This window comes from Myxine glutinosa, chromosome 3 (assembly GCF_964187855.1).
Source record: "Myxine glutinosa chromosome 3, kmMyxGlut1.1, whole genome shotgun sequence".
NCBI lineage: Eukaryota > Metazoa > Chordata > Myxini > Myxiniformes > Myxinidae > Myxine > Myxine glutinosa.
The window spans coordinates 167,480,115-167,506,874 of NC_136263.1; the positions used below are offsets into that span (position 1 = coordinate 167,480,115).

General features: G+C 42.9%; 2 protein-coding genes across 2 annotated transcripts in view; one reads left to right on the forward strand and one right to left on the reverse strand.

The window, feature by feature from the left end:
• Window positions 1-26,760, forward strand: part of LOC144891235 (uncharacterized) — an 846,635-nt gene that overhangs the window by 11,700 nt on the left and 808,175 nt on the right. The window lies entirely within an intron of this gene.
• On the reverse strand, window positions 6,085-26,750 carry LOC137423069 (uncharacterized). The gene is made up of 4 exons (XM_068109855.2): window positions 26,157-26,750; window positions 7,141-7,202; window positions 6,568-6,646; window positions 6,085-6,454 (listed from the first exon to the last, which is right to left on the reverse strand). Exons 1-3 carry the CDS (start codon window positions 26,607-26,609, stop codon window positions 6,613-6,615), a joined length of 549 nt encoding a protein of 182 aa, XP_067965956.1. The 5' UTR covers window positions 26,610-26,750; the 3' UTR covers window positions 6,085-6,454; window positions 6,568-6,612.

Consider the following 26,760-nt stretch of genomic DNA (forward strand, 5'->3'; position numbering starts at 1 on the left):
GTTGTACCGTCCACCAAACAGTGATGACTCCATATACATCTCGCTGTCTGATAATATGGACCAACTTCTATCTACCCATTCCAACTCTCTCTTCCTCATATGTGGTAATTTCAATTGTCACCATGCCAGTTGGCTGGGTGTGGGTACCTCTCTCACCAGCCATGGCTCTTCAGCAAAGGACTTCAGTGACTCACTGGGACTGACACAATCTGTCAATTTCCCGACCCGGATCTCAGTCGACGGAGCATCTTCTCTTCTGGACTTGGTTATGACTAACTTCCCTGAAAATGTCTGCTGCTCTTCTGCTTCAATCGGCTCATCTGATCATGTGCTTGTTAAAGTGGACATCTCTCTGACCATTCTCAGAGAGCCTCCTCAGCATCGACGAGTCTGGCATTTCACTCAGGCCAACTGGCACGGTCTTCAAGCAGCCATCAATCATCTGGACTGGTCTCCCATCTCTACTGCCTCTGACATCAACTCATCCTGGGAATTCTTCCAAAGTAAATTGCTCTCTCTCATGCACAGGTTTATCCCATCTCGTCTTCAGTTGTCATACCCTTCCTCCCGTCCATGGTACACGGAATCTTGTGGTGAGGCCATTTCCCAGAAACAACTTGCTTTCGTCTTCTGGAAAGCAAACCCAACGGAAGGAAATCTCATTTCCTTTCACAAAGCCCGAAACAAGTGTGTGTCTACCCTCAGGAGAGCCAGGAAACAATATCTCTCCATTCTCAGGACAGAACTCTCTTATCTGTCTCCCTCTTCCAAATCCTGGTGGCATCTGGTCAAATCTGTTTCTGGTGTTTGTTCCCCCTCCATCCCCTCCCTCACCTCAAATGGCCACATGGCTGACTCCGCACGTGAAAAAGCTGAATGCTTCAACTCTGTGTTTGCCTCTATATCTTGTGTCCCAAACCCATCCCTCTCTGTACCCACCATAACCAGTCGTACCCAGCTGCTCCTGGATTCTGTGTCCTTTCCTCCTGACAAGGTGGAAAAGTTTCTGTCAACCCTCGACTCTGATTCTGCAACTGGACCTGACGGCATCAGTCCACGGGTCCTAAAATCCTGTTCTTCCGCTCTTTCACTCCCTCTCTCTGTTCTCTTCTCCCTCTCTTTTGCTCAAGGTTATCTGCCATCTGCTTGGAAATCTGCCAACATCACCGCTTTGCACAAAAAGGAGCAAAACAGATCCCAGCAACTACAGACCAATCAGCCTTCTCCCAATTATCAGCAAAGTCATGGAATCCATCATTGCTTCAGATATGAAATCTTTCCTCTTCTCCAATGGCTTGATCTCTGATCATCAATTTGGTTTCAGACCTGGTCACTCTACTCTGGACATGCTGCTTCTGCTTTCTCAACAATGGATGGAGGTCCTCAATGCCAAACAGGAAATTAGAGCTGTCTCCCTTGACATATCATGTGCCTTCGATACGGTCTGGCACCCCGCTCTGCTCACCAAACTCTCCTCTTTTGGTTTCCATGGAAATCTCCACACATGGCTGGCGGACTTCCTCTCTAGTCGTAGTCAACGTGTGGCCCAGAATGGGTTTCTCTCATCTCCTCTTCCTGTTCAGGCTGGAGTTCCCCAAGGCAGTGTTCTGGGCCCTGTGCTTTTTCTGGTCTTCATAAATGATCTCTCTGACTCTCTTGAAAATCCTCTCTATCTCTTTGCTGATGACTCTACTCTCTGTCGCTACATTCTTCATCCCTCAGATCGGCAGTCTGCAGCCTCCTCACTCTCGGCAGACCTGGACAAAATCACAGACTGGGCAAACAAGTGGAACATGTCTTTCAATCCTGACAAATCTCACACTCTTACGATGTCTCTCTGAAAAGACCGACTGGACAGCCCTCCCATCCACTTTCTGAATAATCCTCTCCAAGAAGTTCTGTCACTCAAGCTTTTGGGTCTCACTATCTGCCATGATCTTTCTTGGGAAAACCACATTTCCAAGCTGGCCTCCAAAGCCAGTCGCCGACTGGGCATCCTCCGTCGTGCGAAGTCCTTCCTCTGCACACCTGAGCTCCTCACCACATACAAGGCTTTCATCTGCAGCTCAATGGAATACTGTTCTCCCCTATGGGCCGGTGCTCCTGCCTCACACCTAGCTCGTCTTCATGCTGTTGAAACCAAAGCGTTCAGAATCATTGGAATCTCCCGCGATGAAGCTAACTCCAAGGTCCTTTCACTCACTCACCGCAGGCAGGTTGGTGGTCTTTCCGTCTTGTACCGACTCCTCTCTGGCCTTGCCCCCCCCCCCAGCTCTCTCTGGGCTCTGTCCCGCAAATATTCCTACAGGTCGCACAAGATCTGCCTGCAACCCTCTTATGGTTAAACTGCCAAAATCAAGACTCTCTGCTCACCTTCACTCCTTCATTCCTCTTTTCTCCCGCCTCTGGAACAAACTCCCTCACTCTCCTCAATCCCACTCCACCCTCCAGGTCTTTAAAACAGCTGTTCACCACCATCTCTTATCTTCCCTCATCCAATACCTTGATCTTTTCTACCCCCGCTAATTTCACCCCAATTCCACTTTTTTGAAATACCAACTTCTGTCCTGGAAGTCCTTGGTGTCCTTGTGTTTTATACTTCTCCCACCCCCCCCCCCCCCTTCCCACGCCTCCTCCCCCCAAGCCCTCTCCCTCCCACACATCTCCCTGCTCTCAAATGTTGTGTGCTCTCAAGTGTTTGTGTGCTTCCCCTTCTCTCCCCATCTTGTCTTCCGCTCCCTCTTTTTATATATTTTGTTTGTCTGGTTCATTTGTTTGTGAAGTAAATGTCAGCTCTTTCACGAGCCTCGATTCAGTATACAAAAAAAAAAACTTTAAAAAACTAAAAAAAATTGTGAGAAAACAAAATGTTTTATAAGAGGATATTATATTTACATTTTGTATCATTTGCAAAATGTTTTCATTTTTGTTCAAGGTTTAACTTCTCAAATATGGTCCATGAAGTGCACCTTCATTCATGTTCAATTGAAAAACCGTTTCGTTCATTGGATGTTTTATCACAAATTTTATTTTCTTTTTCAATGCAAATTGTTTTGTTCAAGAGCATGATTATTCAGTCCTCTAATTACAAACAGATTCAGTTCAGGAGATACTTTATCACTCAACAATATAAGATATTTATATTTATAGTTTAACATTTAGTTATTAAAACATTTTCGTTCATCAGATACTTATTGTTTAACATTTAGCTTGTAAAACATTTATTTCACCAGATATTTATTGTTTAACATTTAGTTATTAAAATATTTAGTTCACCAGATACTTATTATTTAACATTTGGTTATTAAATCATTTAATTCACCAGATACTTATTGTTCAACATTTGGTTATTAAAACATTTAGTTCACCAAGTAGTTATTATTTAACATTTGATTATTAATACATTTAGTTCATCAGATAGTTATTATTTAACATTCGGTTATTAAAACATTTAGTTCACCAGATACTTAATATTTAACATTTGGTTATTAAAACATTTAGTTCACCAGATACTTAATATTTAACATTTGGTTATTAAAACGTTTCGTTCGTCAGGTACTTTTTGTTTAACATTTGGTTATTAAAACGTTTTGTTTATCAGGTACTTTTTGTTTAACATTTGGTTATTAAAGCATATGGTTCATCAGATACTTATTATTTAACATATAGTTGTAAAAATATTTAGTTCACCAGATATTTATTGTTTAACATATAGTTGTTAAAACATTTAGTTCACCAGATATTTATTGTTTAACATATAGTTGTTAAAACATTTAGTTCACCAGATAGTTATTGTTTAACATATAGTTGTTAAAACATTTAGTTCACCAGATATTTATTGTTTAACATATAGTTGTTAAAACATTTAGTTCACCAGATATTTATTGTTTAACATATAGTTGTTAAAATATTTAGTTCACCAGATATTTATTGTTTAACATATAGTTGTTAAAACATTTAGTTCATCAGATAGTTATTGTTTTAAACCATTGTTATTAAAACGTTATGTTCATCAGGTACTTTTTGTTTAACATTTGGTTATTAAAACATTTAGTTCACCAGATACTTAATATTTAACAATTGGTTATTAAAACATTTAGTTCACCAGATACTTAATATTTAACATTTGGTTATTAAAACGTTTTGTTTGTCAGGTACTTTTTGTTAACATTTGGTTATTAAAACGTTTTGTTTATCAGGTACTTTTTGTTTAACATTTGGTTATTAAAGCATTTAGTTCATCAGATACTTATTATTTAACATATAGTTGTAAAAACATTTAGTTCACCAGATATTTATTGTTTGACATATAGTTGTTAAAACATTTAGTTCACCAGATATTTATTGTTTGACATATAGTTGTTAAAACATTTAGTTCACCAGATAGTTATTGTTTTCAACCATTGTTATTAAAACGTTATGTTCATCAGGTACTTTTTGTTTAACATTTGGTTATTAAAACATTTAGTTCATCAGATACTTATTGTTTAACATTTGGTTATTAAAGCATTTAGTTCACCAGATATTTATTGTTTAACATTGGGTTATTAAAGCATTTATTTCATCAGATATTTTTTGTTTAACATTTGGTTATTAAAGCATTTATTTCATCAGATATTTATTTTTTAACATTTCGTTATTAAAACGTTTAGTTCATCAGATATTTTTTGTTTAACATTTGGTTGTCAAAACATTTACTTCACCAGATACTTATTGTTTAAAATTTAGACATTTTGTTCACCAGATATTTATTGTTTAACATTTGATTATCAAAACATTTAGTTCACCAGATACTTATTATTTAACATTTGGTTGTTAAAACATTTAGTTTAGCAGATATTTATTGTTTAACATTTAGTTCACCAGATATTTGTTCACCAGATATAAACCATTTAGTTCACCAGATAGTTATTGCTTAACACTTGGTTATTGAAACATTTAGTTCACCAGATATTTGCCAATCTGGCACAGGTATGTGCTCTACCTTGTCAATCTGGCTCTTGCCAATTTTGCCAATCTGGCAAAACATAAACTGGTCAATCTGGTGGAGATATGCGCTCTACCGAGTGCTGTTCTAGTTGTTTGAGGTTTTATTAGTAAAATGCTTTATTCACGAGATGCTTATTGTTTAAGCTTGGATTAGTAAAATGTTTAGTTCACAAGATATTTATTGTTTAACATTTCATTAGTAAAGCATTTAGTTCAAGAGATGCTTATTGTTTAAGGTGTGATTTGTAAAATGTTTAGTTCACAAGATACTTATTGTTTAAGGTTGGATTAATAAATGTTTAGTTCAAGAGGTGCTTTTTCGTTAAGGTTCGTCTAATTGAAAAACGTTTTAAAACATGCGATGAGACGAGAGACCAAGAGTCATTAGATTGTTGTTTAAAAGCACGACTCACAATGGCGCTGCAAAGTTAAAATCTACATATTACATGAACGGACAAACAAACAAATCGACAAATGTGTGACAGGGCAGGATGCTGGAATGACCTAACTGAAGCAGTATTACGTGCTGAGTCTGAGCGAGGCACGATGGGGGCCTGGACAGGTGCCTATGAGGCTTTGCCACCACACCTCGGTGGGTACGTTGGGCCTGCGGGAGCCTTTGTTACATCCCGGCTCCGATTTCTCGGCCTGGAATTAATCATGGCCCACGCCCGCTCTCAGCTAGACTGCATGCAGGCGCAGTGTTACCACCGCTTTATCGCGTCTCTCTTGCTCGCTCAGCAGTCGGTGGAGCAGCGTCTCAGCTTTGCGTGTATTCCCACTTTAGTTAAATCGCCCTCCATTCCCCGAAACATCAAATTGCGTGCCCACACTTTCCAGATGCAATGTGGCTAATTAATGCACACTAGGAAGTAAAGAGGAAAGTCTGCCAACAGCTTTGAGCCTTTCACGCAGTTGAATATATATTTAAAACCTGCGGTCAAGTGCCACACACAAGCAAGTCCCCCCTCCAAAATAACAGGGGTTGATGGGTGAATATGGGGATGAGGGAAAGGGTGGGTTGAGAGGGGGTGGGGGGGGGGGGGGGGGGTGGGGGAATTTCGCAAATAGAAAAAATGCACAAGAAATGCTCAATGGACATCGACACTTGCAGCGCATTTATTTCGGAGGTATAAAATGTACACTTTTTAACACGTAACAATTTTTTTTAACAATGTACATGCAAACACATACGTAGGATATATCTACAGATTTTCAGAATGCCACATGCTATATACAAACCACGTACGTGCAATTCTCATGGTGCAACATTTGAGTAAAGCGCTCACTCAAACCGTTGTATCAATCACCCAGCTTGAACCCGTGGACGTTAGCATGCAAAAAAAGGATTCAACTAAAGCCCATTTAAACGTTTTTAAAACATCAGCTTCAATGTTTTAGGTCAGGCGAGGTATACAGTTAGCGTTTTAAATCGAGGTATCGCGTGACTCCATCTGCCACAAACCTGGAAAGATATAAAGGGGAATTAAAAGTGTATTGCTAACGCCCAGCAATGCTCAATGGAATTGATGTAGTGAAGGAATTGCAAGTTACCCGGTTGTGATCATGCAGTCTTACCATTTCCGTTGAGGGAAAGCTACATATTCTTTCAGAACAGCGACTTCAAGTGCCAAGTGCTTGAGTCCGGCTGAAGAAACTGACACACAAATGGAGATGTGAATTGTTTTTTCACTGCAAGTGCTGTATCTAGTAATTGGCACAAAAATGGAATGCAAAACACCAAAACAGAGCAAGCTATACCAAAACCCAAAACTGCACCAAAATGCAACACACCAACCCAATATTAAGCACAAAAAAATATACCACCGAGCACCTAAACCCAACTCTCTGCACTAAAAACATTCTACCGAGCCAAAGGCCCAAAACTATGCACCAGGATATGCCACTGAGCACCAAAACCCAACACCATACACCAAATTTATACCACTGATCACTAAAACACAACACCATGCAGTAAATGAGTAAGATATACCATAAAGTACCCAAGCCCAACAATCTGCACCAAAGTTATATGGAAAGTTGAAGGAGCTGGTAAAAAGGTGCCCAAAGGAAATGTTTTAATTGTTATTGGAGATTGAACTGCAACAATTGGAGAAGCAGGAGCACCAGGGATTGCAGGAAAGCACTGACTTGGTCTCCCAAATGAGCCAGGGGAGGAATGCTGGAGTTCTGTGTGGAGAACGAGCTCTTAACTGTAAAAGCATGATTCAAACAATCCAATCGGAGACTGCACAGATGGACTTCACATCATGGGCAACATATAAATCAGACGGACCACATTTAATCAATAGAAGATGGAGGGGTGCTGTGCAATCTGCCAATACTCTGCCAGGTCCAGAATATGGGACAGATCATGAAATTGAGAAAGGTGAAAAAAGAATTCAAGCACTCCGACGAGATATGAAATTGAAAACGTATTCATGCAATATGCAATAAGGGTATAAAACCATTTTGCAGAGATAGACTTGGTTGACAGAATGCCAGACAAATTGTGGGAAGAGGTTGAAGACATTATCAAAGAAGAGGCCAAAAAACAACATCCCAAAAGCAAGCAGAAAAAAGAAGGCTAAATGGCTGTCAGAAAATAAAATATTGCACACAGAAGAAGAGAGATGAAAACCAAAGGCGCATCGAGAGAGGATAATAAGCATGTAAATGCAGACTTTAAATGACAAGCTAGGAAAGAAATAAATATTTCAAAGAGGCATGCATAGAGATATAAAGTGGCAGCAGAGTGGGAAAAACAAGATAACTTTTAATGAAGATCAGAGAGATAACAGGAAAATTTAGCTTAAGGATTGAGGTGCTTAACAGTAGAACAGGAAGAGACCTGACAGAAGAAACAGGTGAAAGAAAGATGGAAGGACAATACTGAAACACTATACAAATGAGAAACGTAGAAATATGATGGCAAGCTTCGAAGGAAGAGAATACGAGCAATAACCAATAGTTATATAATGTGAGGTACGTAGATCCGAGAAAGAATTGGCAAATGAAAAAAGAACCAGTTCCTGATGAAATTTCAAAATAACTCTTTAAGGACGTTGGGGAGGAGGCAATCAAAATTTTAAGCTTTTGGTACACATACAGTCACGTGAAAAAGTAAGTACACCCCATGTAAAGTTTTGACTTTTTCAACATATTTCAACATACAGCTATTTGATCTTCATTTCAACAATATTGAAAGATAAAGGTTATATAATATAACAAATATCATGAAACATTTGCATTTTGTAGTCCATTGTATAATATAAATAAACATAAATGCAAATTTCGCATGTGGAAAAAGTAAGTACACCCTTGGCTCTAATAGGTGGTATTGCCCCCTTTGGCAGAAACAACCCCAAGTAGGCGTTTCTTATAACTGTCTACCAGTTTCTGACATTGACTGGAAGAATTTTTTGCCCACTCCTCCATGCAGAATTTTTTCAGCTGTGTGATGTTTGAGGGTTGAGGGTTTTCTTGCATGCACAACTCGTTTCAAATCCCCCCACAACATCTCGATGGGATTTAGATCCGGGCTTTGACTTGGCCATTCCAGAACCCTCCATTTCTTTCTTTTCAGCCATTCCTTGGTGGATTTACTGGTATGTTTAGGGTCATTGTCATGTTGCAAGGTCCACCTTCGGTTGAGTTTCAAATCTCCGACAGATGGCCTCACATTATCCTCAAGCACACTCTGGTACAATGAATAATTCATAGTGGATTCTATGATGGTGAGCTGCCCAGGCCCTGATGCAGCAAAGCTGCCGCAAACCATAATATTTCCACCACCATGCTTTACAGTTGGTATCAGGTTCTTGTGGTCAAATGCTGTCTTTGGTTTTCGCAAAACATGTCTTCTGGTACTGTGGCCAAATAGCTCTACCTTTGACTCATCTGTCCAGAGCACATTGTTCCAGAAGTGCTGGTCTTTGCCAAGGTGTTCATTGGCAAACTTTAGTCTTGCCCTGATGTTATTTCTGGACAGCAACGGTTTCCTCCTGGCACACCTCCCATGTAGATCAAATTTGTGCAGCCTCTTTCTAATGGTAGACTCGTGAACTTTGACATCAACAGTGGCAAGAGCTACCTGTAGGTCCCGTGATGACATTCTGGGGTTCTTAGAGACTTCTTTCAGTATCTTGTGGTCTGCTCTCGGGCTGAACTTACTGGGGCGGCCTGGCCTGAACAATTTGGCAGTTGTTTGGAATCTTCTCCACTTGTAGATGATCTTCCGGACAGTCGAATGATTGATTTCAAATTGTTTGGAGATCTTTTTGAATCCCTCCCCAGACTCGTAGGCATCTATAACCTTCTTTCTGAAGGCCTCAGAGAGCTCTTTGATCTAGGCATGGTGACGCCGCACACTTCAACAACAAAGAGCAAACCAAACTAAATGTCTGACGTTTAAATAAGACAGGTTCCTCCAAGATCTTCTCTAAAGATGTTCTAATCATTTGCACCTGAGTTGGTGCACCAGATTCTAATTTTAGGTATTTGAAGTAGTGCTAAATGTAGGGGTGTACTTACTTTTTCCACATGCGAAATTTGCATTTATGTTTATTTAAATTATTCAATGGACTACAAAATGTAAATGTTTCATGATATTTGTTATATTTTATCACCTTTATCTATCAATATTGTTGAAATGAAGATCAAATAGCTGTATGTTGAAATATGTTGAAAAAGTCAAAACTTTACATGGGGTGTACTTACTTTTTCACGTGACTGTATCTGGGGCAGGATTGTATGGCCTAAAAAGTGGAAGCAGTCAGTGAACATACCATTGCCAAATAAAAAGGAGATCAAAGAATGTTCAAATAATGGAACTATTGCCTTTATTTCACTTATTAGCACTATATATATATATATATATATATATATATATATATATATATATATATAGATAGATATATATATATATATATATATATATATATATATATATATATATATATATATATATATATATATATATATGATGTAAGTGTAGGTGGTTGTTTGGTTGGTGTTCTGTATGTATGTGTGTGTATGGGTGTGTATGTGTGTGTATGAATGATCTGGTGTGTTTTGTTGGTGAGTGGTGAAGGGTATAAAGGTGGGGGTTTGAGTGTTCCACCATGTTTGTTTGGTGCTGTGGATTCTGGATGTGGAGGTGGTGTTGTTGTTGTCGTTGTTGTTGTTGTTGTTCACACTGGCTGGGGGTGGGGGTATGTACGCATCCAGATGCAGTTGCTGCATGTGGATGTGTATGTGCCCCTGCTGGCCCACCTTAGCTGACCGTATCGAGGTTGAAGGGCCGAAACGGGATGATGCTGAGGACCCGGTCAGTGCGGCACACTTGTGACCAGGTGTTTTGAACTTATATATATATATATATATATATATATATATATATATATATATCATTCAACCCAGATAGAAGACTTTAGTAAGGTAGAAATGCCCATTAAACAAGCAGGTTTCAGAAGAGGAAGAGGTTCAATAGATAAAATTGCAAATCTGAGTTGGATCATGGAAAAATCAACCTGGGAATATCAAAGGAAGGTGTATCTCTGTTTTTTGTAAATTACTAGCAAAGTCTTTGATTGTGTTCATCATGAATTGATGTGGATTATGCTGAGAGAAATTGGGATGTTGGAGCACCAGATATGTCTGATAAGAAGAGTGCACACCAAACAAGAAGCTACAGGAAGAACTGAGTATTGGTAGACAGAATGGTTTGGAATTGGTGAAGGAGTCAGACAGGGGTTCATTCTCTCCCATTACTTGTCCAATATGTATCGTGAGATCATCATGAGGAAATCAAATTTGGACGACATAGAGGATGGAGTCATGATTGGAGGAAGACGTATCAACAATCTAATGTATGCTGACGACATCACTTGTTGAAAGAAAGTAAAGAGGACTTCATGAAACTGCTGCAGACAATGAAGAAGGAAAGTGAAAAGTCTGGTCTTTATTTATACCTAAAAAAGACTAAAATCTTCGCAATTGAGAAGGGCATTTCCATGGTAAGTAATGTTCCATTTTAAGCAAATTAGCATAGTTATTTGTACTCCAATATCAAGATGAAAGGTTTTCAATTCTTCACTATGGTACAATCAATTCATCTTTCATAACCTATAACACAGTATGAATTAGAAACAGTGAGACCCGTATGTGTGAGTTGAGACGGGAGCTTTAATGTTGGTTAGTAATGTTGCAAAACAAGACTAAAAGTCTAACAGCTGCGTAGCCTTGTTTGTTTGATACTTTAGTTGAAGAGGATAGTGTGACCTTGGTGGGGATACCAGTTAGCACATAATGTAAGTATTCAATTATTTTGAAGTACTCCAAGTCTCTAAGCTGCTGTCACCATGGAAGTGAAGAGATTGCATTGAGACAATGGTTTGTTCTATATGTTTCGAGTCAACAATGAGCCAACCATACACCACTTCAATCCAGTAACTTTGCAATCATGACAAAGGGATTGTAGTGTTATGATTATTTTTACGATAATATTATTATTAATGTTATTATTATGAAGATGTGACTACTGTGTTAAGAAACCTGAGCTCAATTTGTCCAAAGCGGCCTGAAGATGAGGCATGAAGCCTAAGGCCTATACGTACTATGTCGTTGGAAGACCCATAACGCCGATGCTTTCGATATGTGATGATCATTTTAACAATCGGTTTGTTTGTGTTTCACACTGAATGAAAAGCGTAAAGGTAGAGCATGGTGATTGTGATATATGACAGGTTCGATGATATGTTCGGCCTGAACGGCACAGGAATCAAAATGGTGGTGTGCGGAGTCAGCCGCGTATGCCGTAATAACATCAAAGACGTAATCACATCACATCACATCACATCACCCCTGTCATGTGACCAGACAGTCAGTTATGATGGGCGTAATTTTGTGAGGGACATATATACATACGTACAGACAAACACTGTTCTAGACAGCTTTGCTTTTGTCTGACGGGCTACACCGTCAATAAAAGCAGACGTCGGATACAATTTGCATGTCTTTGCATTAAAAGTTTCCTCAAACGGGATACAGCTGAAATACAGTTTAATATTTATATCATTGCTTATATACCTGTATACAATGTAGTCCAAATTACACCTTTCATTAATTTAATTATATTTTGTGTAACATTAAATTATCAGGAAGACACAAAATAATGTGCTACTTTACTGTCATCCAACTTATCTAGCTTTTTGCCCCCAGATGGAAGTTGTTGAAACATTGATGGTACTGACTTATTAAACATGGATTCAGCACATGTGAAGAATGTGCTTACAGTTGCATTATGGGTACATAATTGGCTCATGCTGCCCACTTTTTGTCCTGAAGTCTACATTGGTTATTAATATTACAGCTTGGTTAGTAACGTGACAGTTGAGTTGGTAATGTTACCTGGTTAGCAACGTTACATGCTTTGACAGATTCTCTACTCCACATGTTACAATGTTCATGATTCTAATTTCCTGTTTTGAACTGAGGATTGTACAGAGAAGGCAAATTCAATGATTCAAAATTCTAAACAAATACTTTCCCTGCAGGCCAAAAAGTTGTTGTTTTGGTTCATAATATAACAATGGTAAAGCAGGGTCAACAACATTTAACTAAATCTTTGGTCTAAATCCATCAGAATGAAAATTTTTGACAATTATAGTTGAGAGAAAGGTTGACCAATTAACTAAAACGGCACTCAGTAGAGAGTATACCTCCGCCTGGTTGGCCATATCACTCAATAGTGAAGAATCACTGAAAAAATTATACTAGCTGGATCCGGATCTTCACTGAAATCGATTCGTCCTTGTCACATAAACTATATCACTGCCATATTTCGTCCGAATCCGTCCACAACTTTTTGAGATATTTTGTTCACAGACAAATGGACAGACAAACGGACAGGGCTGAAAACATAAATTCCAAATACCTTTGGTGGCAGAGGTAATAAATATAATTGAATTAACTTCATAAATTTAAATATTCCTCAATCAATGATGAATCCAAGTATTAGTATGTTTTAGCGCATAATTTCATGTTGAAACATCAATCGTACAAAATTTGATTTTTGGCAAATTTTGTCCAAAGACATGGCAAGCCAATATGTTATTTCAGAAAGTTTAATGTATATGCTATCAGGTGAAATCAATTTCTTAAAATAAAAAAACACAATTCCAAATTTTAAGGTTATGTGCACCTTTTCATGGAATTGGCTAGTTTTCAGATTGATGTGTTCAGATTAGGAGACACGCATGTAAAAGTATTGGAAAGTTTTGTCTTTCTGGATTCTAACATTGAATTATTGAGTGGAGTAGGTAGAGGAGGAAATCATAGATGGTTATCAGTGTGGTGAACAGCTATGTCACGATTGACAATATCTGGCCTCCAAAGCCAGTCGCCGACTGGGCATCCTCCATCATGCCAAATCCTTCCTTGGAACACCTGAGCTCACACCCATTGACAATATCTGGCCTCCAAAGCCAGCCGACTGGGCATCCTCCATCATGCCAAATCCTTCCTTGGCACACCTGAGCTCACACCTATTGACAATATCTGGCCTCCAAAGCCAGCCGACTGGGCATCCTCCATCATGCCAAATCCTTCCTTGGCACACCTGAGCTCCTCACCTCATACAAGGCTTTCATCTGCAGCTCAATGGAATACTGTTCTACCCGATGGGATGGTGCTCCTGCCTCACACCTAGCTCGGCTTCACGCTGTTGAAGCCAAAGCGTTCAGAATCATTGGAATCTCCCGTGATGAAACTAACTCCGAGGGCCTTTCACTCACTCACCGCAGGCAGGTTGGTGGTCTTTCTGTCTTCAATCGACTCCTCTCCGGCCTTGCTCCCCCAGCTCTCTCTGTGCTCTGTCCCCCAAATATTCCTACAGGTCGCACAATATCTGCCAGCAACCCTCTTATGGTTAAACTGCCAAAATCAAGACTCTCTATTCACCTTCACTCTTTCATTCCTCTTTTCTCCCACCTCTGGAATAAACTCCCACACTCCCTTCAATCCCACTCCTCCCTCCATGTCTTTAAAACAGCTGTTCTCCACCATCTCTTATCTTCCCCCATCCAAAACCTTGATCTTTCCTACCCCCGTTAATTCACCCAGATCAACTTTTTTGAAATACCGACTTCTTTCCTGGAAGTCCTAGCAGTGTCCATATGTTTTTTTTTACCTCTCCCATGCCTCCTCCCCACAAGCCCTCTCCCTCCCACTGATCTCCCGATGTCCCTGCTCTCCATCTTGTCTCCCGCTCCCTTTATCATGTGTTTTATGTGTCAGTTTGTCTTTTTATCATCATTGTTAGCTCTGACACGAGCCTCGATCTTGTATACAAAAAAAACCTCAACACAGCACATCACCCAAAGAACACCATCCCTACTGTGAAGCATGGTGGTGGAAGCAAACGGGTGATTTGTGAAGAAGTGACAATGCAAACCAATCGGAGTCTCTGATATTTCCAGTTGCAATGTGTGGATGTGAGTCATGGACGGTGACAAGGAAATAAAGATTGACAGTTTTGAAATGTTGTGTTTGAGACAAACTGCAATAAAATAGACCACCATGCACATCGGAAGTGCTGATGCTAAAACAGAAGCTGTTTTATTTTGGATACATCATGCCTACAGGAAACAAAAGTCTTGAGAAGTCAAGTATGCTGGGTATATTTGAGGGAAGAAGAGAGGCAGACCTTGTATGTGCTAGATGGTTGTGGTAATGGCAGCAACCATGCTGTCTGTCAGAGCTTCTAGAAGCCGTGCAGGATATAGAGGTGTTTGGAGAAATCTCATCTTGAATGCCACCAGAAGTCGGACACGACTTGATGGAATTAGAGGAACTAGATGAACCAAAGACCAACATTTCACCGAAATATACCAACGATCACCAAAACCCAACATGATGCACTAAAATATACCACTGATTAACAAAATTCAACAAAACACCAAAGTATACCACTAATAAACCCAAGTGAACACTCTAAACCAAAATATCTATGGGCACAAAATCCCAACACTGCACCAAAATATACCACTGAGTACCAAAATTCAACACTCTCCACCAAAATGTATCACCTAGCACCAAAACCCAACACTGCACCAAAATATATCACCGAGCACCAAAACCCAACACTGCACCAAAATATAGCACCGAGCACGATAATTCAACACCTAGAACAAAATATACCACCAAGCACCAAAACCCAACACCACCAAAATATACCACCGAGCACCAAAACCCAACACTTCACCAAAATATACCACTGAGTACCAAAATTCAACACTCCACCAAAATGTATCACCTAGCACCAAAACCCAACACTGCACCAAAATATACCACTGAGTACCAAAATTCAACACTCTCCACCAAAATGTATCACCTAGCACCAAAACCCAACACTGCACCAAAACATATCACCGAGCACCAAAACCCAACACTGCACCAAGATATAGCACCGAGCACGATAATTCAACACCTAGAACAAAATGTACCACCGAGCACCAAAACACAACACTGCACCAAAATATACAACCGAGCACCAAAACACAACACTGCACCAAAATATACTACCGAGCACCAAAACCCAACACTGCACCAAAATATATCACTGACCACGAAATTTCAACACTCTCCACCAAAATATATCACCGAGCACGAAAATTCAACACTCTCCACCAAAATATATCACCGAGCACGAAAATTCAACACTCTCCACCAAAATATATCACCGAGCACGAAAATTCAACACTCTCCACCAAAATACATCACCGAGCACGAAAATTCAACACTCTCCACCAAAATATATCACCGAGCACGAAAATTCAACATTCTCCACCAAAATATATCACTGATCACGAAAATTCAACACGCTCCACCAAAATATATCAATGATCACGAAAATTCAACACTCTTCACCAAAATATACCACCGAGCACGAAAATTCAACACGCTCCACCAAAATATATCACTGATCACGAAAATTCAACACTCTCCACCAAAATATACCACCGAGCACGAAAATTCAACACTGTCCACCAAAATATACCACCGAGCACCAAAATATACCACCGAGCACCAAAATATACCACCGAGCATGAAAATTCAACACTCCACCAAAATATACCACCGAGCACCAAAATATACCACCGAGCACGAAAATTCAACACTCTCCACCAAAATATACCACCGAGCACCAAAATATACCACCGAGCACCAAAATATACCACCGAGCACCAAAACCCAACACTTCACCAAATCTAATCATTTAGTCCGTGTCACATACACTAATTCTTTGTGAAATTTCGTCCGAATCCATCCGCAACTTTGTGAGATATCTTGTTCACAAAGAAACGGACAGACAGGGGTGAAAATATAGCCTCCATCCACCTTTGGTGGCGGAGGTAAACACAGCACTCTATTAAAACACAGTTTGCTGCCACCAAACACTGCGCACTCTAACATAGCAACCTATAACCAAAGCTTCACCCTGCAGCCAAACAGAGTATTAAAGCTCATCATTCAAGCACAGTCATGTACCCAAGCACATCAACATCGACACAAACACGTAATCATGCCCCTCTGTGTGCAAATACAACATCAAACAGCAAAAAAGGAAGAACCTTGCACCCCCAGCAAAGTACACCTGAACAACCGAGTGCACACATCCTCCAAACTACACGTCCGACATCAAAACAGAATGTCCTTTTCACACACCCAATCTGTCCTGCGGCTGTGCTGCTGATGCAATGCCCTCTGATCACGGACAGGAATTTATACTTTGTTCAGGGTGCCGGCGATAGCTCGCTTACTCTTCGCGAAGGACAGCATGGCATATTTAACGTCCACCAACTAATGCCGTCAGAAGGGATGCCAGTTTAAAGTGCATCCGAGGGACGTGACACACATTGATAAATCACCCTGCTTGTGAAACACCGGGATAACCGTTTATAGCAGGAAGGATAGCCAGCTTAGATTAGAGGTGAGTGTGCGTACCTTCAAGCCATCCTGCCAACCGGCAGCCAACATTCTTGCACCGAAACACAGAACCTGAAACCCAAAACATGGCATTCTGCACCCAAATCAGAGCACCCTGCAATGAACCTTGAATTGAAGAACCCAGAACTTAAAATACAACTGCATGCACTAAATCTTATAACCCTCAACTCAAAACCCCAAACACAGCATACAAATCCCTGCACCCTGCATTGAAACACAGCACTCAGTACTGAAAGCCAGATTTCTGAAACACATAGGCCTGCATTGAATCCCAAAATCCAGCAACCTGCATTGAATCCCAAAATCCAGCAACCTGCAGTACATCCCAAAACCCAGCAACCAACCTGCATTGAATCCCAAAACCCAGCAACCAACCTGCATTGAATCCCAAAACCCAGCAACCAACCTGCATTGAACCCCAAAACCCAGCAACCAACCTGCATTGAATCCCAAAACCCAGCAACTAACCTGCATTGAATCCCAAAACCCAGCAACCAACCTGCATTGAACCCCAAAACCCAGCAACCAACCTGCATTTAATCCCAAAACCCAGCAACCAACCTGCATTGAATCCCAAAACCCAGCAACCAACCTGCATTGAACCCCAAAACCCAGCAACCAACCTGGATTGAATCCCAAAAACCCAGCAACCAACCAAATCCCAAAACCCAGCAACCAAAACCCAGCAACCAACCTGCATTGAATCCCAAAACCCAGCAACCAACCTGCATTGAATCCCAAAACCCAGCAACCAACCTGCATTGAATCCCAAAACCCAGCAACCAACCTGCATTGAATCCCAAAATCCAGCAACCTGCATTGAATCCCAAAATCCAGCAACCTGCGGTACATCCCAAAACCCAGCAACCAACCTGCATTGAATCCCAAAACCTAGCAACCAACCTGCATTGAACCCCAAAACCCAGCAACCAAACTGCATTGAATCCCAAAACCCAGCAACCAACCTGCATTGAATCCCAAAACCCAGCAACCAACCTGCATTGAATCCCAAAACCCAGCAACCAACCTGCATTGAATCCCAAAACCCAGCAACCAACCTGCATTGAATCCCAAAACCCAGCAACCAACCTGCATTTAATCCCAATACCCAGCAACCAACCTGCATTGAATCCCAAAACCCAGCAACCAACCTGCATTGAATCCCAAAACCCAGCAAATAAAATGCATTGAATCCCAAAACCCAGCAACTAACATGCATTGAATCCCAAAACCCAGCAACTAACATGCATTGAATCCCCAAACCCAGCAACCAACCTGCATTGCATCCCAAAACCCAGCAACTAACATGCATTGAATCCCAAAACCTGTCTCCTTCCTCCAAATCCTGGTGGCGTCTGGTCAAATCCGTTTCTGGTGTTTGTTCCCCCTCCATCCCCTCCCTTACCTCAAATGGCCACACAGTTGACATCGCACGTGACAAAGCCGAATGCCTCAACTCTGTGTTTGCCTCAAAATCTTTAGTCCCAAACCCATCTCTCTCTGTTCCCACCTTTCCCAGTCGAACCCAACTGCTCCTGGACTCTGTGTCCTTCTCTCCTGACAAGGTGGAGGAGTTTTTGTCTAACCTCGACTCTGATTCTGCAACTGGACCAGACGGCATCAGCCCACGGGTCCTAAAATCCTGCTCTGCTGCTCTATCTCACCCTCTCTCTGTTCTTTTCACCCTATCTTTTGCTCAAGGTCATCTGCCAGCATCCTGGAAATCAGCAAACATTACCGCTTTACACAAAAAAGGTGCAAAAACAGATCCTTTTAACTACAGACCAATCAGCCTGCTCCCAATTATCAGCAAAGTCATGGAATCCATCATTGCTTCGGATATGAAATCTTTCCTCTTCTCCAATGGCTTGATCTCTGATCATCAATTTGGATTCAGACCAGGTCACTCAACTCTGGACATGCTGCTTCTCCTGTCTCAACAATGGATGGAGGTCCTCAATGCCAAACAGGAAATCAGAGCTGTCTCCCTCGACATATCACGTGCCTTCGATACGGTCTGGCACCCAGCTCTGCTCACCAAACTCTACTCCTATGGTATCCATGGAAATCTCCATGCATGGCTTGCGGACTTCCTCTCTGGTCATAGTCAACGTGTGGCCCTGAATGGATTTCTCTCATCTCCCCTTCCTGTTCAGGCTGGAGTTCCCCAAGGCAGTGTGCTGGGCCCTGTGCTTTTTCTGGTCTTTATCAATGATCTCTCCGACTCTCTGGAAAATCCTCTCTATCTCTTTGCTGATGACTCCACTCTCTGCTGCTCCATTCCTCTTCCCTCAGATCGGCAGTCTGCAGCCTCCTCACTCTCTGAAGACCTGGACAAAATCACAGACTGGTCAAACAAGTGGAACATGTCTTTCAATCCTGACAAATCTCACACTCTTACTATGTCTCTCCGAAAAGATCGACTGGACAACCCTCCCATCTACTTTCTCAACAATCCTCTCCAAGAAGTTCTGTCGCTCAAGCTTTTGGGTCTCACTATCTGCCATGATCTTTCTTGGGAAAACCACATTTCCAAGCTGGCCCGCAAAGCCAGTCGCCGACTGGGCATCCTCCGTCGTGCGAAGTCCTTCCTTGGCACACCTGAGCTCCTCACCACGTACAAGGCTTTCATCCACAGCTCAATGGAATACTGCTCTCCCCTCTGGGCTGGTGCTCCTGCCTCACACCTAGCTCGTCTTCACGCTGTTGAAAGCAAAGCATTCAGAATCATTGGAATCTCCCGTGATGAAGCTAACTCCAAGGGCCTCTCACTCACTCACCGCAGGCAGGTTGGTGGTCTTTCCGTCTTCTACCGACTCCTCTCCGGCCTTGCTCCCCCAGCTCTCTCTGTGCTCTGTCCCCCAAATATTCCTACAGGTCGCACAAGATCTGCCAGCAAGCCTCTGATGGTTAAACTGCCGAAATCTCGGCTCTCTGCTCACCTTCACTCCTTCATTCCTCTTTTCTCCCGCCTCTGGAACAAACTCCCACACTCCCTTCAATCCCACTCCTCCCTCCAGGTCTTTAAAACAGCTGTTCACCACCATCTCTTATCTTCCCCCATCCAAAACCTTGATCTTTTCTACCCCCACTAATTCACCCCAGATCCACCTTGTTTGTAATTCCAACTTCTTTCCTGGTAGTCCTGGCAGTGTCCATATGTTTTATGCCTCTCCCACCCCCTTTCCCATGCCTCCCCCCCAAAGCCCTCTCCCTCCCACAGATCTCTCGATGTCTCCATGTCTCTCGGTTCCTGCTCTAAAATGTTGTGTTTGTGTCCTTCCCCCTCTCTCCCCATCTTGTCTACCGCTCCCGATGTTATTTGTTCTATGTGTCGGTTTGTCGGTTATGTGTCGGTTTGTCGGTTTGTCTTTCTGTGTGATAAATGTTCGCTCTTTCACGAGCCTCGATCTTGTATACAAAAAAAAAAAAAAAAAAAAAAAAAACCAAGCAACCAACCTGCATTGAATCCCAAAACCCAGCAACCAACCTGCATTGAATCCCAAAACCCAGCAACCAACATGCATTGAATCCCAAAACCCAGCAACCAACCTGCATTGAATCCCAAAACCAAGCAAACAACCTGCATCGAATCCCAAAACCCAGCAACCAACCTGCATTGAATCCCAAAACATAGCAACCAACCTGCATTGAATCCCAAAACCCAGCAACCAACCTACATTGAATCCCAAAACCCAGCAATCAACCTGCATTGAATCCCAAAACCCAGCAACCAACCTACATTGAATCCCAAAACCCAGGAACCAACCTGCATTGAATCCCAAAACCCAGGAACCAACCTGCATTGAATCCCAAAACCAAGCAACCAACCTGCATTGAATCCCAAAACCCAGCAACCAACCTGCATTGAATCCCAAAACCCAGCAACCAACCTGCATTGAATCCCAAAACCCAGCAACCAACCTGCATTGAATCCCAAAACCCAGCAACCAACCTGCATTGAATCCCAAAACCCAGCAACCAACCTGCATTGAATCCCAAAACCCAGCAACCAACCTGCATTGAATCCCAAAACCCAGCAACCAACCTGCATTGAATCCCAAAACCCAGCAACCAACCTGCATTGAATCCCAAAACCCAGCAACCAACCTGCATTGAATCCCAAAACCCAGCAACCAACCTGCATTGAATCCCAAAACCCAGCAAACAAACCTGCATTGAATCCCAAAACCCAGCAACCAACCTGCAATGAATCCCAAAACCCAGCAACCAACCTGCATTGAATCCCAAAACCCAGCAACCAAACTGCATTGAATCCCAAAACCCAGCAACCAACCTGCATTGAATCCCAAAACCCAGCAACCAACCTGCATTGAATCCCAAAACCCAGCAACCAACATGCATTGAATCCCAAAACCCAGCAAACAACCTGCATTTAATCCCAATACCCAGCAACCAACCAGCATTAAATCCCAAAACCCAGCAACCAACCTGCATTTAATCCCAAAACCCAGCAAATAAAATGCATTTAATCCCAAAACCCAGCAAATAACATGCATTGAATCCCAAAACCCAGCAACCAACTTGCATTGAATCCCCAAACCTAGCAACCAACCTGCATTGAATCCCAAAACCCAGCAACTAACATGCATTGAATACCCAAACCCAGCAACCAACCTGCATTGTATCCCCAAACCTAGCAACCAACCTGCATTGAATCCCCAAACCTAGCAACCAACCTGCATTGAATCCCCAAACCCAGCAACCAACCTGCATTGTATCCCCAAACCTAGCAACCAACCTGCATTGAATCCCAAAACCCAGCAACCAACCTGCATTAAATCCCAAAACCCAGCAACCAACATGCATTGAATCCCAAAACCCAGCAACCAACCTGCATTTAATCCCAATACCCAGCAACCAACCAGCATTAAATCCCAAAACCCAGCAACCAACCTGCATTGAATCCCAAAACCCAGCAAATAACATGCATTGAATCCCAAAACCCAGCAACCAACATGCATTGAATCCCCAAACCTAGCAACCAACCTGCATTGAATCCCAAAACCCAGCAACTAACATGCATTGAATCCCCAAACCCAGCAACCAACCTGCATTGTATCCCCAAACCTAGCAACCAACCTGCATTGAATCCCCAAACCTAGCAACCAACCTGCATTGAATCCCCAAACCTAGCAACCAACCTGCATTGAATCCCCAAACCTAGCAACCAACATGCATTGAATCCCAAAACCTAGCAACCAACCTGCATTGAATCCCCAAACCTAGCAACCAACCTGAATTGAATCCCCAAACCCAGCAACCAACCTGCATTTAATCCCAAAACCCAACAACCAACCTGCATTGAATCCCCAAACCCAACAACCAACCTGCATTGAATCCCCAAACCCAGCAACCAACCTGCATTGTATCCCAAAACCCAGCAACTAACATGCATTGAATCCCCAAACATAGCAACCAACCTGCATTGAATCCCAAAACCCAGCAACCAACCTGCATTGAATCCCCAAACCCAGCAACCAACCTGCATTGAATCCCAAAACCCAGCAGCTAACATGCATTGAATCCCAAAACCCAGCAACTAACATGCATTGAATCCCCAAACCTAGCAACTAACATGCATTGAATCCCAAAACCTAGCAACTAACATGCATTGAATCCCAAAACCCAGCAACTAACATGCATTGAATCCCAAAACCCAGCAACTAACATGCATTGAATCCCCAAACCTAGCAACCAACCTGAATTGAATCCCAAAACCCAGCAACTAACATGCATTGAATCCCCAAACCTAGCAACTAACATGCATTGAATCCCCAAACCTAGCAGCTAACATGCATTGAATCCCAAAACCCAGCAACCAACCTGCATTGAATCCCCAAACCCAGCAACCAACCTGCATTGAATCCCAAAACCCAGCAACTAACATGCATTGAATCCCAAAACCCAGCAACTAACATGCATTGAATCCCCAAACCTAGCAACCAACCTGAATTGAATCCCAAAACCCAGCAACCAACCTGCATTGAATCCCAAAACCCAGCAACCAACCTGCATTGAATCCCCAAACCTAGCAACCAACCTGCATTGAATCCCAAAACCCAGCAACCAACCTGCATTGAATCCCCAAACCTAGCAACCAACCTGCATTGAATCCCAAAACCCAGCAACTAACATGCATTGATTCCCAAAACCTAGCAACTAACATGCATTGAATCCCCAAACCCAGCAACTAATATGCATTGAATCCCAAAACCCAGCAACCAACATGCATTGAATCCCCAAACCTAGCAACCAACCTGCATTGAATCCCCAAACCTAGCAACCAACCTGCATTGAATCCTCAAACCTAGCAACCAACCTGCATTGAATCCCCAAACCTAGCAACTAACATGCATTGAATCCCCAAACCTAGCAACTAACATGCATTGAATCCCCAAACCTAGCAACCAACCTGCATTAAATCCCCAAACCCAGCAACCAACCTGCATTGAATCCCCAACCTAGCAACCAACCTGCATTGAATCCCCAAACCTAGAAACCAACCTGCATTGAATCCCCAAACCTCGCAACCAACCTGCATTGAATCCCCAAACCCAACAACCAACCTGCAATGAATCCCCAAACCCAGCAACCAACCTGCATTGAATCCCCAAACCCAGCAACCAACCTGCATTGAATCTCCAAACCCAGCAACCAACCTCCATTGAATCCCAAATCCCAGCAACCAACCTGCATTGAATCCCAAAACCCAGAAACCAACCTGCATTGAATCCCAAAACCCAGCAACCAACCTGCATTGAATCCCAAAACCCAGCAACCAACCTGCATTTAATCCCAAAACCCAGCAACCAACTTGCATTGAATCCCAAAACCCAGCAACCAACGTGCATTGAATCCCAAAACCCAGCAACCAACCTGCATTGAATCCCAAAACCCAGCAACCAACCTGCATTGAATCCCAAATCCCAGCAACCAACCTGCATTGAATCCCAAAACCCAGCAACCAACCTGCATTTAATCCCAAAACCCAGTAACCAACCTGCATTTAATCCCAAAACCCAGCAACCAAACTGCATTGAATCCCAAAACCCAGCAACCAACCTGCATTGAATCCCAAAACCCAGCAACTAACATGGATTGAATCCCAAAACCCAGCAACTAACATGCATTGAATCCCAAAACCCAGCAACTAACATGCATTGAATCCCCAAACCTAGCAACCAACCTGCATTGAATCCCCAAACCTAGCAACCAACCTGCATTGAATCCCAAAACCCAGCAACTAACATGCATTGAATCCCCAAACCCAGCAACCAACCTGCATTGAGTCCCAAAACCCTGAACCCAAAACCATGAACCAGGAAACCCAGCAACCTGTATTGAATCCCAAAACCCTGAGCCCAAAACCTTGAACCCAAAACCCAGCAACTTGCATTAAATCTCAAAACCCAGCAACCTACATTGAATCCCAAAACCCTGAACCCAAAACCATGCACCCAAAACACAGCAACCTGCATTGAATCCCAAAACTCTGAACCCAAATCCCAGCAATCTGCAATGAATCCCAAAACCATGAACCCAAAACACAGCGACCTGCATTAAATCTCAAAACCACGAACCCAAAACCCAGCAACCTGCATTAAATCTCAAAACCCTGAACTCAAAACCATGAGCCCAAAACCCAGCAACCTTAATTAAATCTCAAAACCCTGAACCCAAAACCATGAACCCAAATCCCAGCAACCTGCATTGAATCCCAAAACCCTGAACCCAAAACCCAGCAACCTACATGAAATCTCAAAACAATGAACCCAAAACCCAGCAACCTGCATTGAATCCCAAAACCCTGAACCAAAAACCCAGCAACCTACATGAAATCTCAAAACCCTGAACCAAAAACACAGCAACCTACATGAAATCTCAAAACCATGAACCCAAAACCCAGCAACCTACATTAAATCTCAAAACCATGAACCCAAAACCCAGCAACCTACATGAAATCTCAAAACCATGAACCCAAAACCCAGCAACCTACATTAAATCTCAAAACCATGAACGCAAAACCCAGCAACCTACATTAAATCTCAAAACCATGAACCCAAAACTCAGCAACCTGCATTGAATCCCAAAACCCTGAACCCAAAACCCAGCAACCTGCATTATATCCCAAAACCCTGAACCAAAAACCCAGCAACCTACATTAAATCTCAAAACCATGAACCCAAAACCCAGCAACCTACATGAAATCTCAAAACCATGAACCCAAAACCCAGCAACCTACATTAAATCTCAAAACCATGAACCCAAAACCCAGCAACCTACATGAAATCTCAAAACCATGAACCCAAAACTCAGCAACCTGCATTGAATCCCAAAACCCTGAACCCAAAACCCAGCAACCTGCATTATATCCCAAAACCCTGAACCAAAAACCCAGCAACCTACATTAAATCTCAAAACCATGAACCCAAAACCCAGCAACCTACATTAAATCTCAAAACCCTGAACCAAAAACCCAGCAACCTGCATTGAATCCCAAACCCCTGAACCAAAAACCCAGCAACCTGCATTGAATCCCAAACCCCTGAATTCCAAAGTCCCGAATCCCAACCCCCTCTCCTCGTAGGCCGTATCCCCGAACCCCAAAACCAGGCAGCACCTGAGCGCAAAAGGTACACACTAGATTGAGAATTACAATGAAACAATCGACATCGATAATTGTGATTATCGAACAATAAAACCCCAAAATACCTGCAGGATTCTCGCCATGTGACGCACAAACCCCACACGATGTTCACACGGCGGGAAATCTCGATCCGCACGTAATGCGGAAAATGATCGATGATCATTCATAAAATCTCGAGCAAACAATAACCGTGTATAATAGTAACAATATCAATAGTAATTATAATATAACGTAGAATGTCATTTAAAGGGATTTAACGTTTTCCCTGTCGGTCGATATTCCTATAGGAATGTAAAGTGTACTGGATCATGGAGTGAGCGACGTTATCAGACTCTTAACATTCCCCACGAGCTCCTGGTCGAAGCAGAAGGGTCGCGGCCTCGGGGTAAATGGCGGCGCGCGCGGTCACGACCGGACCCCGGGTCTAAGCCCCGATCCGAGCGCAGGTGAATCGCACCTGGCACCCCCACGGGGTCGTGTTTCTCACCTCGCAGCGGCACGGCGCGGGCTCTGCGTTTCCCAGCTTGTCCGAAGCCTCGGTCGTGCCCGGGGCTCTCTCGGCCTTGGGTGCCCCCCACGGGGGCTGCGGCGGCGCGCGGGTCCCGCAGGTGTTCAGCGGACTCAGCGGAGGGCGGACCGGGCGCGGCCCCGCGGCGCTCGGGGTCTCGTCCGGCGGCTGCGTCTCTTCGAGCGCCAGCTGCAGATCTCCGATGTAGTCGATCACGTGCTGCAGGAACTCGGTCTTGCTGATCTTACGGTCGTGCGGGATGGTCGGGACGAGCGCGCGCAGCTTGGCGAAGCAGTTCTTCATGTCGCCGGAGCCTGGAACACAGGACGGAGGCGGCCCCGGTGGCCCGGCCGGCGATCCCGCTCGCCATGGCGCCGCGCATCCCCTGCGCTGCGGGCTCGGCCGGGAGATCCCGGGAGGCGCCGCCTTCATTGCCTACCGAGCGTTCTACCTGGGCGTCTGCTTTACCTGAACGCTCTCGCGGAGTCGCGCTGCGCCTCTGCTTCCCGGACCGCGGGGCGCCCCGGGAAGAGCCAGACACTCGGGGAGGGGAGACCGGAGCGTGAGGGACGGCGGTGGGGGC

Bases quoted from the DNA above. Each gene is read 5' to 3' on its own strand.
- LOC137423069 (XM_068109855.2), bottom strand. From the start codon at position 26,609: ATGAAGGCGGCGCCTCCCGGGATCTCCCGGCCGAGCCCGCAGCGCAGG. The intron at 7,203-26,156 runs GTGAGAAACACG...ATGCTTTTACAG, and splicing joins CCGCGCCGTGCCGCTGCGAG to TTAAGAGCTCGTTCTCCACA. The intron at 6,647-7,140 runs GTCAGTGCTTTC...TTTGTGTGTCAG, and splicing joins TGGCTCATTTGGGAGACCAA to TTTCTTCAGCCGGACTCAAG.